Here is a 13419-nt window from a genome sequence, read left to right as displayed (position 1 = left end):
AAACGCAAATTATGTCCAGCACATATAGAGTGTTTGGGATCTTTTTGCGACAGTTTAAAAAACATCGCGCTGGAGGCAAGCCCTGCCCACAAAACTGGCAACGCCCCCAGATTGAATTAATCACCATGGCGAGTTTCCACTAATCACACCCGTTTGCGGGCCTTCAGGAGGCTCTTAAAATTAAGCTTTTGTTAGACGCAAGGGCCCTAATAGGCACTTTTTAAAAGCTTTTAATTTATTAAGAAACTGACTACTGTACACCAATATAACTAGTAAATGGTTCTGTATAGTTCTTTAAAGCCATTTTCAGTTATTTAAAATAAAGTTACTCACAGATGGTGGAATAGACATTCTGATTAAAAATGCTTATTTTTTGTGATAACTCCATTTTTAGCTGTATTAATCAAACGGCACCAGGTTACCACTCTTAATATATCAAGGAATATTTTTTAATGCTTCAAAAAAGTTACGTTCTAAAATGCTGCCCAATTGCGCTGGTTCATAGCAGATTTTATGTTCGGCGATATGGAGATTTGAGCAAAAAATTCAGTTCAGAAGACGAGTGCAATTTGCACCCGGCTTGCCGATTGTGTCCAAGGTGGAAACTCTACCCCATTATATTAAAATACACATGACCCTACCTTGTTGAACTAGCATTGCCTCAGCTATTTAGTGCTTGTCTTGGTCAGAGCACTTTGTTCTTTAGAGAGCCACCTGAACTGCTGTGGTCTCTTTCCTGATTAAGAATTGTAGATAAAAGGTGCATGTCAAGGCTCCCAATGTAGTTCTTGCATAGAACAAATCTTCATTACAAATACAAAAGCAAAATATTGTGGATGCTGGAAATATGAAATAAAAACAGAAAATGCTAGAAATACTCAGCAGGTCAGGCAGCATCTGTGGAAAGAGAAACAGAGTTAACGTTTCAAGTCGATGACCCTTCGTCAGAACTGGAAAAGTTGGAGATGTAACAGGTTTTTAAGCAAGTGTAGGGGCAGGGAAAGGGGGGAGGGGAGGAAAGAACAAAAAGGAAGGTCTGTGATAGGATGGAAGGCAGGAGAGATTAAGAGACAAAAGGGATGATGGTGCAAGGCAAAAGGAGATGGTAATGGGACAAGTTAAGAAACAAAAGATGGCTCTAGATGAAGTGTAAATGGCAATGGCAGAATGATCGATATTACAAATGTTTAATTAAATGGGAATGATATATAGTGACTTCACACAATGATCCTCTAATTTATTGAGAGGGGGGAAAAGAAACTAAATGCAACATTTAAACATTTGGTTGGCAGAAACTCATTTTAAGAGGTTTCTTGTAGTACCATTATTCTGCAACAATAAGGCTCTTTGGTCTACACAGAAAATGGAAGAAATCCAGAATGTGGCCTGTACTCGGATTCAAAAAATAAAGAGTGATTCAATTTCCGTGCCTCATAGCCTTAGTGGTGCATCTGCTGCCACATCATTTCAGAAACTAAACTGCGCTGGATTCAGCTTTTCAGGTACTTTCCATCACATATTGCCCCATAAATATTGTGTACCGGCAGCCTTGGTAATGATAAGGTTGCTCGTTTATACAGTATTTTGTTAATTGGACTTAATTTTTTTTTTGTCTTCGATTATTTATTTATACACTCTCCATTGCTATTTAACTACATAAAAATATGCACCACTGTCGGAACCTATGGATGATATAGTGGCCTTGGAAAAGGTCTGGAGGAAAGCTACGAGAATGATTCCTATCTTAAAGAATCTTAGCTACTCAGATAGGCTTAAGGAGCTGGGTGTACTTGCATTAGATCAGCATAGATTTAGAGGCGACCTGATCGAGGTCTCTAACATACTGGCCCAGTAATTCCGGGCACAACGCGTGAGTACGGACGGGGTACTCACGCATGTGCCCGGAGGAATTGCTGATTTTCAGCATGCACAGCGCATGCGCTGAAAACCGGCATTTCTTGTCCTCTGACCCAAGGGGTTAAGAGGCAGAGCGCGCGCGACTGCACAGGCAGCACGTGCGCAGTGAAATTCCTTTTTTTTTTCCAGAGTTGCGCGTGTGTAAAGGCCTCCGGTCTTTACGCATTGAAAAACCACACGTAAGTACTTAGTTTTTCAGGTAAGTGGGCTTTTAGTACAATTGAGAATTTTTTTTTCCACAGGTTTGTTATTTTTTAAGAATTTACAGTAAGGTAAGTTTAGTTTTAGCCCCAATTTTTTTATATAATTTTTTTTTCAAATTTTAAAATTATTGTTTAAAATAGTTTTTCAGAGTTCTTTATTGTTCATTTAAATAGTGCACTGTTTTTTTAAATTTTCTTTCAGGTTTAAGTAGTGTTTTGGGGCCAGGAGTTTTCATGAGTTTGACAGCTCTTACTGTCAAACTCATGAATGAGTTTCCCCTCCCCTGATTGGCTGCACAGTGCTCACCTGATCCCAGCCGGCACATCGCACTAACTACGCCGCTGGATCAGGTAAGCACATCGCGCTGACATCGGAACCGGGCCAGTGACGGGAAATGCAAGCAGGCCCAGGCTTCAGATGTCGGCGCGCAGGGTGAGTGCACATCAGGGGCTTGCACGCGCGGCAAGCTCCCAATCCTAATTTCAGGGCCAATGAAAGGGCTAGATAGCGTGCTTATTGATAGATTATTCCAGTTTAACAGATTGGGTAGGACCAAGGGGCATGAGTTTAAACTACGCAAGAGTAGGAATCAATGTTTCCTTTAAGCTGTGCGGCTGTGCAACACTCTGCAGGTCCCGCGCAGCTGGTGAGCTGGCTTTTAAATAGAAAAACCGCGCATGCGCGGAATTGTGAATGGCCCACACAGCCCGTTAAAGGGACCGCGTGGGTGAAAGAAAAATTGGAGGGAACATTGGTAGGAATAGACTGGATGTTAGCTGGTTCTTCTTTTCCCAGAGAGTAGTGAGCCTCTGGAATACATTGCCGGCTGGTGCGGTGGGTGCTGACTCGATGTACGCCTTCACGAGGGAGCTGGATCGGTTCTTGACTGAGGCATAGATTACATCATGTGGAAGGTAAGTAACTTTACAGATAACACATGGTCCAAGTGATGATCTGGACTGGTTTCAATCAACTGAGGGGGTGGGTGGGGGGCTGGTGGGGTAGGGGGGGTCAGAGAGGAATTTTCCAGAGTACTTTTTTCCTTTATTGGCCCTGGGGTTTTCTGTCATTTTGCCTCTCTCAGGAGATTACATGTGGAGGGGTAGGAGTAGGCTTGTTGGCCTTTTCCTGCCCGTCAAATTCATATGTTCGTAATCTTTGCTGGTACTACATTGAGCGAGCCACTGGCACACTCAAATGCAGCTCATACTCTCATATGTTGCCTGCAATGGTGAATTCATTTCAAATAAGTAAGTGCCAAATTATTGTTTCTGGTTCATAATATAGTCACTGTGCTACGGTGAACTCTTGTAATATGCTAATGGAAAAAGGTTTAAAAGAATAAATTGTAGTGAGGTAAAATTGTACAAGTCAAAACTGGTTCCTAGTGTAGTCTGATGATTATAACTAAAGAATACTGCATGTGTCAGCAGGAATGTACCTGAATGTTACATTCAGCTAGACTGCTGGCTCTTTTTGGAGTAAAATATTTCCCACAGCCACTAAAGAAGTTCAATGAAGGATCTGCAGAGGAGTTCAGGGAATCAATTAAAACGCGTTAGAAAATGGTTCAACTTTCATGATATCACTGAGGAAGACTAGAGCAGAGATTTTCAAACTGGAGTCTCTGGGTCTTCAAGGATCTGCCAGGTCATCACATTTCTGTTGTGTGGTCACATTTCTGTATTTTCTGACTTAATAGCATATTATTTTTGGTGTTGTTTACTACTGAGAGCACTGGTGACCTTTTGAGAAGCTGACAGTCTTTCAAAAGTTAGGACAGGGGGGTCCCTAGGAATGATTTCCCTGTACAGAAAAGTTTGAAAACCACTAGACTAGAGGGAGCTGAATCTGGCATAGGAAAATGATAAATAGTCAGGCTGAATCCAAAAAAAGGCAGTCAATTTTGAGTTTACACTCCCTGTGCAGAGCTTCACATAATGGGGACACATAGCCATTAATTTCAATGAACAGAAGATTGTATGAGCTGCAAATGTGCACTGACCGTTGCTCCTGAATGTCGAATATCAGCTTCTGATGTGTGAAGCTCATTGCTGGGAGCACAAACCTGCATAATTACTCTTGGGGCTTGGGAAACAGAGAAAGTTTTTTCTTGTTGGAGTTGTGTTAAGTACTGAGACTAGCTCACCTGTACAGAGGTTAAGTAGTGCATGAACACTAGAACCAGTAAAGAATACACTACCAGTAATCCTGGTTAGATTTTGAATTATATTGCAACAAAGATCCTTGTTTCTTGGACTACAAGGAAAAAGCTGGAAAAGCCCTTTGCTAACAGTTCATTCACAATTTAAATTCTCTGTTGTCCGCTAGGGATTGACAAGTAATTGATTCACCGTAGGTAGTTCGTAGCTTGGCTATTTAGCACATGGAAACAACTAAGCTCCAGGGTTTGTCGATTTTGGGATGCTATTTGAACTCTTAATTTTCACCATACAAATAACCTTAGATTTGCTTTTAATGCATAATCTGTGTTTCAATACAGAGGCTTAATGTTTGATTATTTAAACTACAGTGGTCAGCAGTTCTTGTTGCACTTTGAATTTGAAAGGTGATTGAAGAAATTATATATCAAGCAGCTTATTTATTAGCTTTTATTAAGTCTTACTTTTATTGCTATGAAAACCATAACTATTGTCTAATAAAAATGTTCTATTGTAACAGTGCAGTTCATGCGATTCATCTTAAAATATATCTACATGCTTCACTGTTTCCCTCCCCTTTCTATTTATGGTAAGATCCAAAGAAACACAAATGGACATTTATTTTTTGTGGGATTTGAAAGAACTTCAGGCAGTTCCCAAATGGCGAAATACTGAAAGATTCGGCTAAATCTGATGTCTTTTGTTGCATTTTCTAATAGTTGGCCACTTTACCTGGAAATGATCTGGCTTTTAAAAATTAACATTTCTGCAAAACTCTCTAGTTAGTTCGTGGCTAAAATGGAGTTAATTTTAGCCTAACTTGACGGGTGGGTAACCCACGTGATCGGGTGGAACGATAGTTTTACACCCCACCCGATCTTGCTCTCCATTGACCAAGACCAGCATTGCACCCAATCTTGTCAGTTTCCTGATGGGCGGGTTAGGTTAGAAATGCCCCCAATGTTTTTAAACATCTATGGGGCAAAATTGGGTCGCGCCACCTTTGGGGTGCTAACTTTTCCGGGGCACTACTTTTTAGCGCCCCCCAAAAATTCACTGGTACCGCCCGAAGAGGGAGGCGGGGTGCTACTGGAAGTACCCCGCCTCCCTCTTGGGGCACTGCGAGTGACTATCGCAGCGCTACATGCAGCAGTGTTATTAAAGGGGAGGGGCCTAGCGCAGCACGACCCGGGACCCAGCTGGGCCGGCAATAGAGCCCGGGGACAGGAACGGGAGCAGGTGCTGGCAGGCGGCCAGCAACAAAAATGGCCGCCTGGCACCTCCCCTTTAATTTGCGCCGCCCCGGCCGCAGGTAGGCCCCCTTGACCTTGTCGGACATAGCATCTGGCGGTAAGTCAGGGGGCGGCTACTGAAGATCGCGGCCGGGGCGCGAGCAGAGCGCAGTGCATGGCGATGATGTCATCGCCGGAGGCGCAGTGCCGCAGGGCGCTAACGGTTACCGCTATTGCTAACCTCCCGCTGAATTTCACGGGAGGCGTTAGCGGTGCCGCGCCTGGGTGCTAGTTCATTTGCGCCCCGTTAGCGCCCTAATGGGAGGCGCAAATCAACCGATTTTTTTTTCCCCCCTACTATGTTAATTCAAATACTAGTTTTCTGTTCATTGTTGCATATAGTTTTTTCAGGTCTCAATAAACAACAAAATAAACATTTATTTAAAGGTCATATTTAACTAAAATATAATGACAGAACAGATATTCAGTTTTTCCCCTTTTTTCTCTTCTCCCAGATTCATGTTGGCTAAAGGACTGAAGCGCAAGCTTAGCGATTACGAAGAAAACATGGCTGGTGTTCCTGGTGCCTTTGATTCCAACCCAGGGCTGCCCTACACTTTGCAGAGACAGTTAGTACTTAATATGTGCCTCATCAAATTGCAGAGCTGTAGAATGCTGGTGGAACCAAACTTGCATCGTTCTGTTCTCATAGCGAATACTGTCCGGCAGATCCAGGAGGAAATGAGGCAAGAGAGCAGTCACGAAGGATCTAACCTATGCAGTGGAACGAGTCCAATTCCAGACACATACACAGCATCTCCGGCAGGTATTGAATTAACTGGAACGTCATCATTTGTTCTAAATAACTCTCTAGATTTGACTGGTTCTTCAGATTTTTCAGAAAGTCAGATTGAGAATTCTTTAGTGGTGGTTTCAGATGATGACATGTCATCTGCCATTTCATCAATCCTCAAAGATTTGGATTTCATGGAGGATATCAGTCCATCTCCTTGTCCAGCACCTGCAGGCGAGGATGATATAAATACAGACATATCTTTTGAAGACAGACCGCAAGAAATTAGGCTTGCAGAAACTTTATTTGGCTCCTTTGAAATCACAAATTCAACGAGTTACCTAACGGACCTTGCTTTTGATGACATATTTGAAGACATTGATACATCTATGTATGACTCAGATCTGTGCTTGCTTCCATCGACATCTGCTAGATCACCACCAGCTATTGCGGATGATGTTCCAAAACCCTTTCAGTTATGCAACTCTACATCAGTGAATGCCATTCAGATCTGCAGAGTAGATTTGAGTGACCTGGACCACATCATGGAGATTCTTGTAGGGTCCTAATTCATTACTGGAGTGCTTCAGAGTTTTAGGTGCTTGTCTTCCTAATTATTTGAAACAGCTTTATCGTTACCAATAGTGATGGGAATAGCCACTGTAATAGCAAGCTGCAATTCAATCTTTCCAACAGTATAATTTTCAACTGTTGTAAACTCTTCAAAAAGTTGTGTGCAAAAGACTGCGGCAAACACCAAGAGCATTAGCATGTGGATCATGGCAGGTGAACTGTTTGCTTGTAATGACAACTTCTGGTTTGCAATCCAGAAATGTGACCATAACCACTTGGGTTATTTTTATGGGATAAGATTGTTTTTATGAAATTAATGTACTGCTGCAACATACTGAACATTAACTTAATCAACTAAACCTTTTAATAGGGACTAAACTGTGTTTTGTCTTTCTGTACATCTTTTGATAGTTACAGTTTGTCAGTATCTATATCTGAAGTGTGGGAGGAACTCATTTTCTGAAGGACATTTTGATGAGCAGGTTTATTCTATCCACTGAAGCACAGTGTGTTTTATTTCCTTGCAGAATGTTTTTATATGGTATTCTTGTACCAACAAAGGCACCTTTATCAAAAGGTTACAAGAATGTTTTATATGACATCTAAACTATTTATTTTTTTAGAATTTTATACTCTAAATCTCTGTTTGTTTGTCTTGTTTGGTCTTTAGTTCCAGTCTGACAGGCTTTGCTGTTGGATTTGGCTTACACTACCTCTCCCAAGATCTAACAATAAAGCTTTGTTTTTTTAAATATTTGTTGTATATGAGCGGATACAGCTTCTGGTTTTTAATGTTAAAAAATGTTCATGGGGGAGGGGAATTTAATTTATCCAGAGCAATGTAACTTTTCTTCTTAAATGTGAAGCCGTTGAGATAGATTTACATATTTATGATCTAGATTGGTTTTATTCCAATTCCGTTTTTAACTCATCAATTATCTGAAAATATTATAACCCAACATTATGACTTGCTTGATTTTGGGGTTTTATTTTGAACTGAGCATTTATGTTAGACAAAATTATGCACATTCAAGAACTATGTACTCTGGCAGCTGTGCCAGAGGATTTCTTGTTTAGTTATATAGTACTGTAACTGTAGATATTCTGACATCTGACCTGTAAACAAATGTATTGCCTCTTTATTTCTGTATATTACCTATAATGAGATTAACTACCCAAAGCCATTCTGTTGATGAAAGACTACCACTAGGGAATGCATATGATGTTGGGAATGAGGAAATCCACATGAAAACTGAACCAGTATATCATTTGGTTTAGGAGCCCGAAAAGGGAGGACAAGTGTAATTATTTGGGTGAACCAGTTTTTGCAATTTGCACACTGAGCTAGACACTTCAATACAGTATGAGGCCAACAACTATCACAATATCATTGAAAGATGAGATGAACAATTTTGCTAATTTTATATCTTTCTTGCCTAAGTTGATGTTTCCTTATGTTCTGAAATATCAATATGATATCTTTCTTGCCTAAGTTGATGTTTCCTTATGTTCTGAAATATCGATATGAACAGATAAATTCATGATGGGCTCATTGCTGAATTCTGGGACAAATATAACTAACTGGGAGAGGGATGGTGTTTAACAAACAAAGTTGAATTACACCAAGAGATTTCCAGAAAATGTTGTCTCTTTCCTCCATTATATTGATATATTTTGTTAACACATGCAATATGGAGGAGCTTCCCTGTTAATATAAAGACATGTAATGTGACCATACTTTTGCAATGGTCTATCTTCCTCCTACCCCTACCACCACAAAGCCCTACAGATTTGAGCACATAATCTAGGCTGACAGTTCATTGCAGTACTAAGGGAGAGCTGCCTTGTTGGAGTTGCCACCTTTCAGGTAATATGTTAAACCTAGGCCTTCTCAGGGATATTGAAAATCCCATGGCACTATTTGAATAATAGCAGAGAGTTCTTTTGGCATTCTGGCCAACATGCCCCTATTAACCAGCACCATCAAAAATATATTATTTGGTAATGCAGCAATTTTGGGGCCTTGCTATGCATACATTGGCTGCTACATTTGCCTGTATAACAACAGTAGCTGCACTTCAAAAAGTAATTCATTGATTGTAAAGTGCTTTGGGATGTTATACTACATAAATACAAGTTTGTTTGTTTATTCTTTCTTTCTCACTCTCTCGCTGACCCTCTGCTCCATTCATTAACCAGTTTAGTTTGCCCTCTCAGGTGAATGTAAAAGATCCTATGGTACACTTCAAAGAAGAGCAGGAGAGTTCTCCTGGTGTCCTGGCTAGCATTTATCCTTCAGCCAATATTGCTCAAAGAAAGTTTAATTGGTCTTTTATCTCATTGCTGTTTGTGAGACCTTGCTGTGCACAAATTGGCTGCCACTTTTCTCTGCATTACAACAGTAACTACACTTCAAAAGTACTTCCAGTTCTGACGAAAGGTCATCGACCTGAAACGTTAACTCTGTTTCTCTCTCCACCGATGCTGCCTGGCCTGCTAAGTTTTTCCAGCGTTTCCTGTTGTTATTTCAAAAGTACTTAATTGGCTGTAAAGCGCTTTGGGACATCCTGAGATTGTGAGAAAGGTACTCTATAAATGCAATTTCTTAGTTGCAGAGCTATAAGGATTTAGCTCTGCTTCTCCCATACCCAAGGAGAGCAACCAAGAGAGTGCTATTGAGAGGTGATGCTATCTTAGCCTCAACGGTGTAAGTAAAACCATAATGTTAATAATAACAGAATAATAGCATTAACTGAACTTTTTTCACTTGCATTCTGGATAGTCCTCTCTTGATTTCTGTCGGAGGGGCGGAAACAACAGTGAATCTTGGAGAAAGGAGTGGATGAACAAAGACAAGATGGGATTGACCCATTCATTACCTAGTTGGGTATTGAGAAGTTCCAAATGAATTATTTGACATATTGCTATTAACTTTTAAGTTGAAATACATTATATGATGGACAGTCTATGATATTTAGATATGAGGAGATAGTTAGCATTCTGAGTGAGGATGTTTTGTGTGAAGTCAATTGGCGCCTTATACTAGTGCACCAGACTCTGGTGTGAATCAACCCTTATAGCAGGTGAGGTTTACATCAGCACCTGTTATTGGGATAGGTGTGATACATTATGGGTCAAAGTGTGACATTTTTTGTTCAGATGGTTCCAATCTGTACCAGTATAACCAAAAGATGATAGAAATCCATAACCATTTAATGTGGCCTGATTGTTCTTTCCCGCCATCTCCCCCCCCCCACCCCCAATTCATTAAATAGCACATTTGACCACCTCCTCCTTATCTAGTATTAAAAGTAGGCTTGATCTTTTAAGTGTAGAACATGTGAAGGAATTCTATATACTACTAGTTTACCAATTCCTTCATTTCAGGGAAGGGAACCTACCAGTACCACCTCTACCTGGTCTGGCCTACATGTGACTCCAGTCCCACACTACATGGTTAACCTTTATGTAAAGGGGATGGGATAGCCTAGTGCTTATGAAACTGGACTAGAAACCTAGAGATTGAGTTTACATCCAAGTTATGAAATTGAACACAAAAGCCCTGAGAATTTGTAGGCTAACACCAGAAAATGACCTATTCCTGCCAAATGCATTGATGGTCTGTGTAAAATTCAATACTAGAAATTGCCATTTCTAGAAAAATCATATAAATAAATAGGTAAGTTTGGGTGTGCAATGAGAGAGAGTTCTTCTTTCTAATTTTCGTATAACATGTTAAATAAAATGTACTTTTTTCTGTGTGAATATACTAATTTAATTTGGTTACAAGTATCTAGGAGAAAAGAATAAATTTTATGGTATCAAGCTAAGATAGTTATATACTTTATACCAGATGGTAGTAAATGTCATTTGGTTTTCATAGAATTGTGTGTTTTCATTAGTTACTTATCCTGAAGTTGCTTTGAACACTTTTAGGTTAGACATTTAAATTGCAAATTCTATTGAAAGTTATGTACTTGGTTCAATATGATTGCTACAGTAAACCTGGAGGCAGCACAGTTTGAATCGGAAAGTTTATCATGATTATATATTGTAACCTAGAAGATTTTTTTCAAAATTATGTTTACTTAGTTGTGGGATTTAACAGGAAGTTACGTTCTAAATCCTGAAATAATTAAAATCTATATGGTTGGGGGGGGGGGAGAAGCAGCAATTTCTTTGTAATTGGCCAAGAAATTGATTATTTAGAACAGACAACTTGATCAAAAAAATGTTAATCCTTCTGTAACATGAAAATTCTTTCAAAAATAAGGAAGCTCTATTATAAATACAACATTTTGGAAAAACATAACTGTAGCAATTGAGGTGAAGGCTCATATGTCTAAACTGTAACTTTCAGTATGCATTTCATGTAATGCATAATTATAAAAATAACCATCAGTGTTGAAAGGAAGTCTGTGGGAGTTATGACTATGCATCCTCAGGAAGTGACAACTTTAAATTTCCTGAAGTACTTAAAACAATCCTCACAACTGACCATTTAGGATTCTATGCCAGTCCAATTTTATGTACACACTTTCACCTTCAATTCCAGATTCTTAACCAATTTAAATCATTTTGCTTAGGCTGAAATATTTCCAGTAGCCTACTGCAAATTAAATGTATTGGTGATTGGATTAAAAGCACCCGTCAAGTTATCACCTACACGAAGGGGATAAATTTGCCATTTGTAGTTTCACTGTTCAAGGTATTACATTTCATAATGAAATCTGAAAAGCTTGAATTCAAAGGACAAGGCCAATTCCATTATTATAGTGCAATTTACACACAGAAATTCCAGCATGTTTGCATTAATAGTGTTCTGTTTTAGTTGATTACCACTTGTTCCAGTACAGTTGAGATTAAGCATGTTGTAAATCATGATAATACGGTACCATAGCAATGATGATTTGCTAGAACATGCTCAGTGTGACTGTAGTTAGTATTGCATGATCTGTTCTATTTTTAAATGAGTAATTTTGAATGTGAACCATAGAAATTTCAAAGTCATTTCTGTCTTCATTTTCTCCTCTTGCAATACTGTTGTAACAGGTCAGTTATATTGAAAAATTTGCATTTTTTCACTTTTTTGTTGAAAATAAAGTTTAGGTAAATCACTTGCATTTGTAATTGAAAATATTTTTTAAAATGTGTATAAGAAATGTGTAAGTTCTGTCAACTAATATTTGACACAATCGGTTTCTACATTCTAAACGTTTTGTTGAAAAACATGTTGAAGTTTGTTTGTTAAAGAAAGGCACCAAATGAGTGTTTCAGTATGATTTTAGTTCACTTCAGTTACATTTCCTTGTGCCCAACACAAACATCCACAAACAAGCACACACTCGCTAGGAAACAAAATGTGACGTTATGTGCAAAATAATGTCGGATCGCAAGCTGCAGGGTGAATTATGAACTATGCACTGAAAATAATGCAGGTTAGCACCGTATGTTCTTGATCTCTGACTGACACAAAAATTACATCCCCCCCCTTCCCACGGTTGTAAATCAGTACTCACTGGTACAATTACTGTACCACTGGTGAGAACTATACTTGCAGCTTTTTGTTCAGGTGAATTGTTTGCAAAGCCTTCTGGTCCAGGACATGTGGAATCCGGCTTGAAAGTGTTCCCTGTGCACCCAATGCCTCCCATACCTTGCTTTTGCTGTGCCATCATGCACTGTGCAATAAGGTCCGTGGTGTTTGGCCTTCAGACATACAGCTTTGCCAGGCTGGCTCTGTCCAGCAACATGGCTGAAAGCTCCGTGCTAGTTTTGCAGCCAGCTGTCTCTGCTTGTTTGACCATTAATGGTAGATGCCAGCTACAACACTGGCATCTACCCAACAAAGTGGAAAATTGCCCAATTATATCATGTCCACAAAAAGCAGGACAAATCCAATCCAGCCAATTACCACCCCATTAGCCTACTCAATCATCAGCAAAGTGATGGAAGGTGTCACCGACATTGCTATCAAGCAGCACTTACCAATAAACTGCTCACTGATGCTCAGTTTAGGTTCCGGCAGGACCACTTGGCTCCAGACCTAATTGCCGCCTTGGTACAAACATGGGCAAAAGAACTGAATTCCAGAGGTGAGGTAAGAGTGACTGCCCTTGACATCAAGGCAGCATTTGACCAAGTGTGGCATCAAGGAGCCCTAGTAAAATTGAAGTCAATGGGAATCAGGGGGAACACTCTCCACTGGCTGGAGTCAGACCTAGCACAAAGGAAGATGGTTGTGGTTGTTGGAGGCCAATCATCTCAGCCCCACTGCAGGAGTACCTCAGGGCAGTGACTTAGGCCCAACCATCTTCAGTTTCTGCATCAATGACCTTCCCTCCATCATAAGGTTAGAAGTGGGGATGTTCACTAATGATTGCACAGTGTTCAGTTCCATTCACAACTCCTCAGATGATGAAGCAGTCCATGCCCGCATGCAGCAAGACCTGGGCAACATTCAGGCTTTTCTGTTTTTCTATTCCTACCAAAGTGAATAACCTCACATTTTCCCCACATTATACTCCATCTGCCACCT

General features: G+C 40.0%; 1 protein-coding gene across 2 annotated transcripts in view; it reads left to right on the top strand.

Annotated features, from left to right (window-relative positions):
• The window catches only part of LOC147109309 (SERTA domain-containing protein 2-like), a 90575-nt gene extending 78577 nt beyond the window's left edge, over positions 1-11998 (top strand). The window contains exons 2-4 of one of the 2 annotated variants that reach the window (XM_086003130.1): positions 1361-1502; positions 2917-3035; positions 6031-11998. In XM_086003130.1, the coding sequence (XP_085859256.1) occupies positions 6035-6877 (843 nt within the window). In that variant the 5' untranslated portion in view covers positions 1361-1502; positions 2917-3035; positions 6031-6034 and the 3' untranslated portion in view covers positions 6878-11998. The remainder of the gene's footprint in view (positions 1-1360; positions 1503-2916; positions 3036-6030) is intronic. The other variant, XM_086003131.1, reaches the window with a different exon arrangement.
• Positions 11999-13419: the final 1421 nt, after the last annotated feature.

The sequence above is a fragment of the Somniosus microcephalus genome, chromosome 12 (genome assembly GCF_052327205.1).
Source record: "Somniosus microcephalus isolate GS21.2 chromosome 12, FLI_Smic_1.0, whole genome shotgun sequence".
In the NCBI taxonomy this organism is placed as follows: Eukaryota; Metazoa; Chordata; class Chondrichthyes; order Squaliformes; family Somniosidae; genus Somniosus; species Somniosus microcephalus.
The sequence above is the reverse complement of the archived record's forward strand: the minus strand, read 5'-3'. Positions and strand labels throughout refer to the sequence as shown.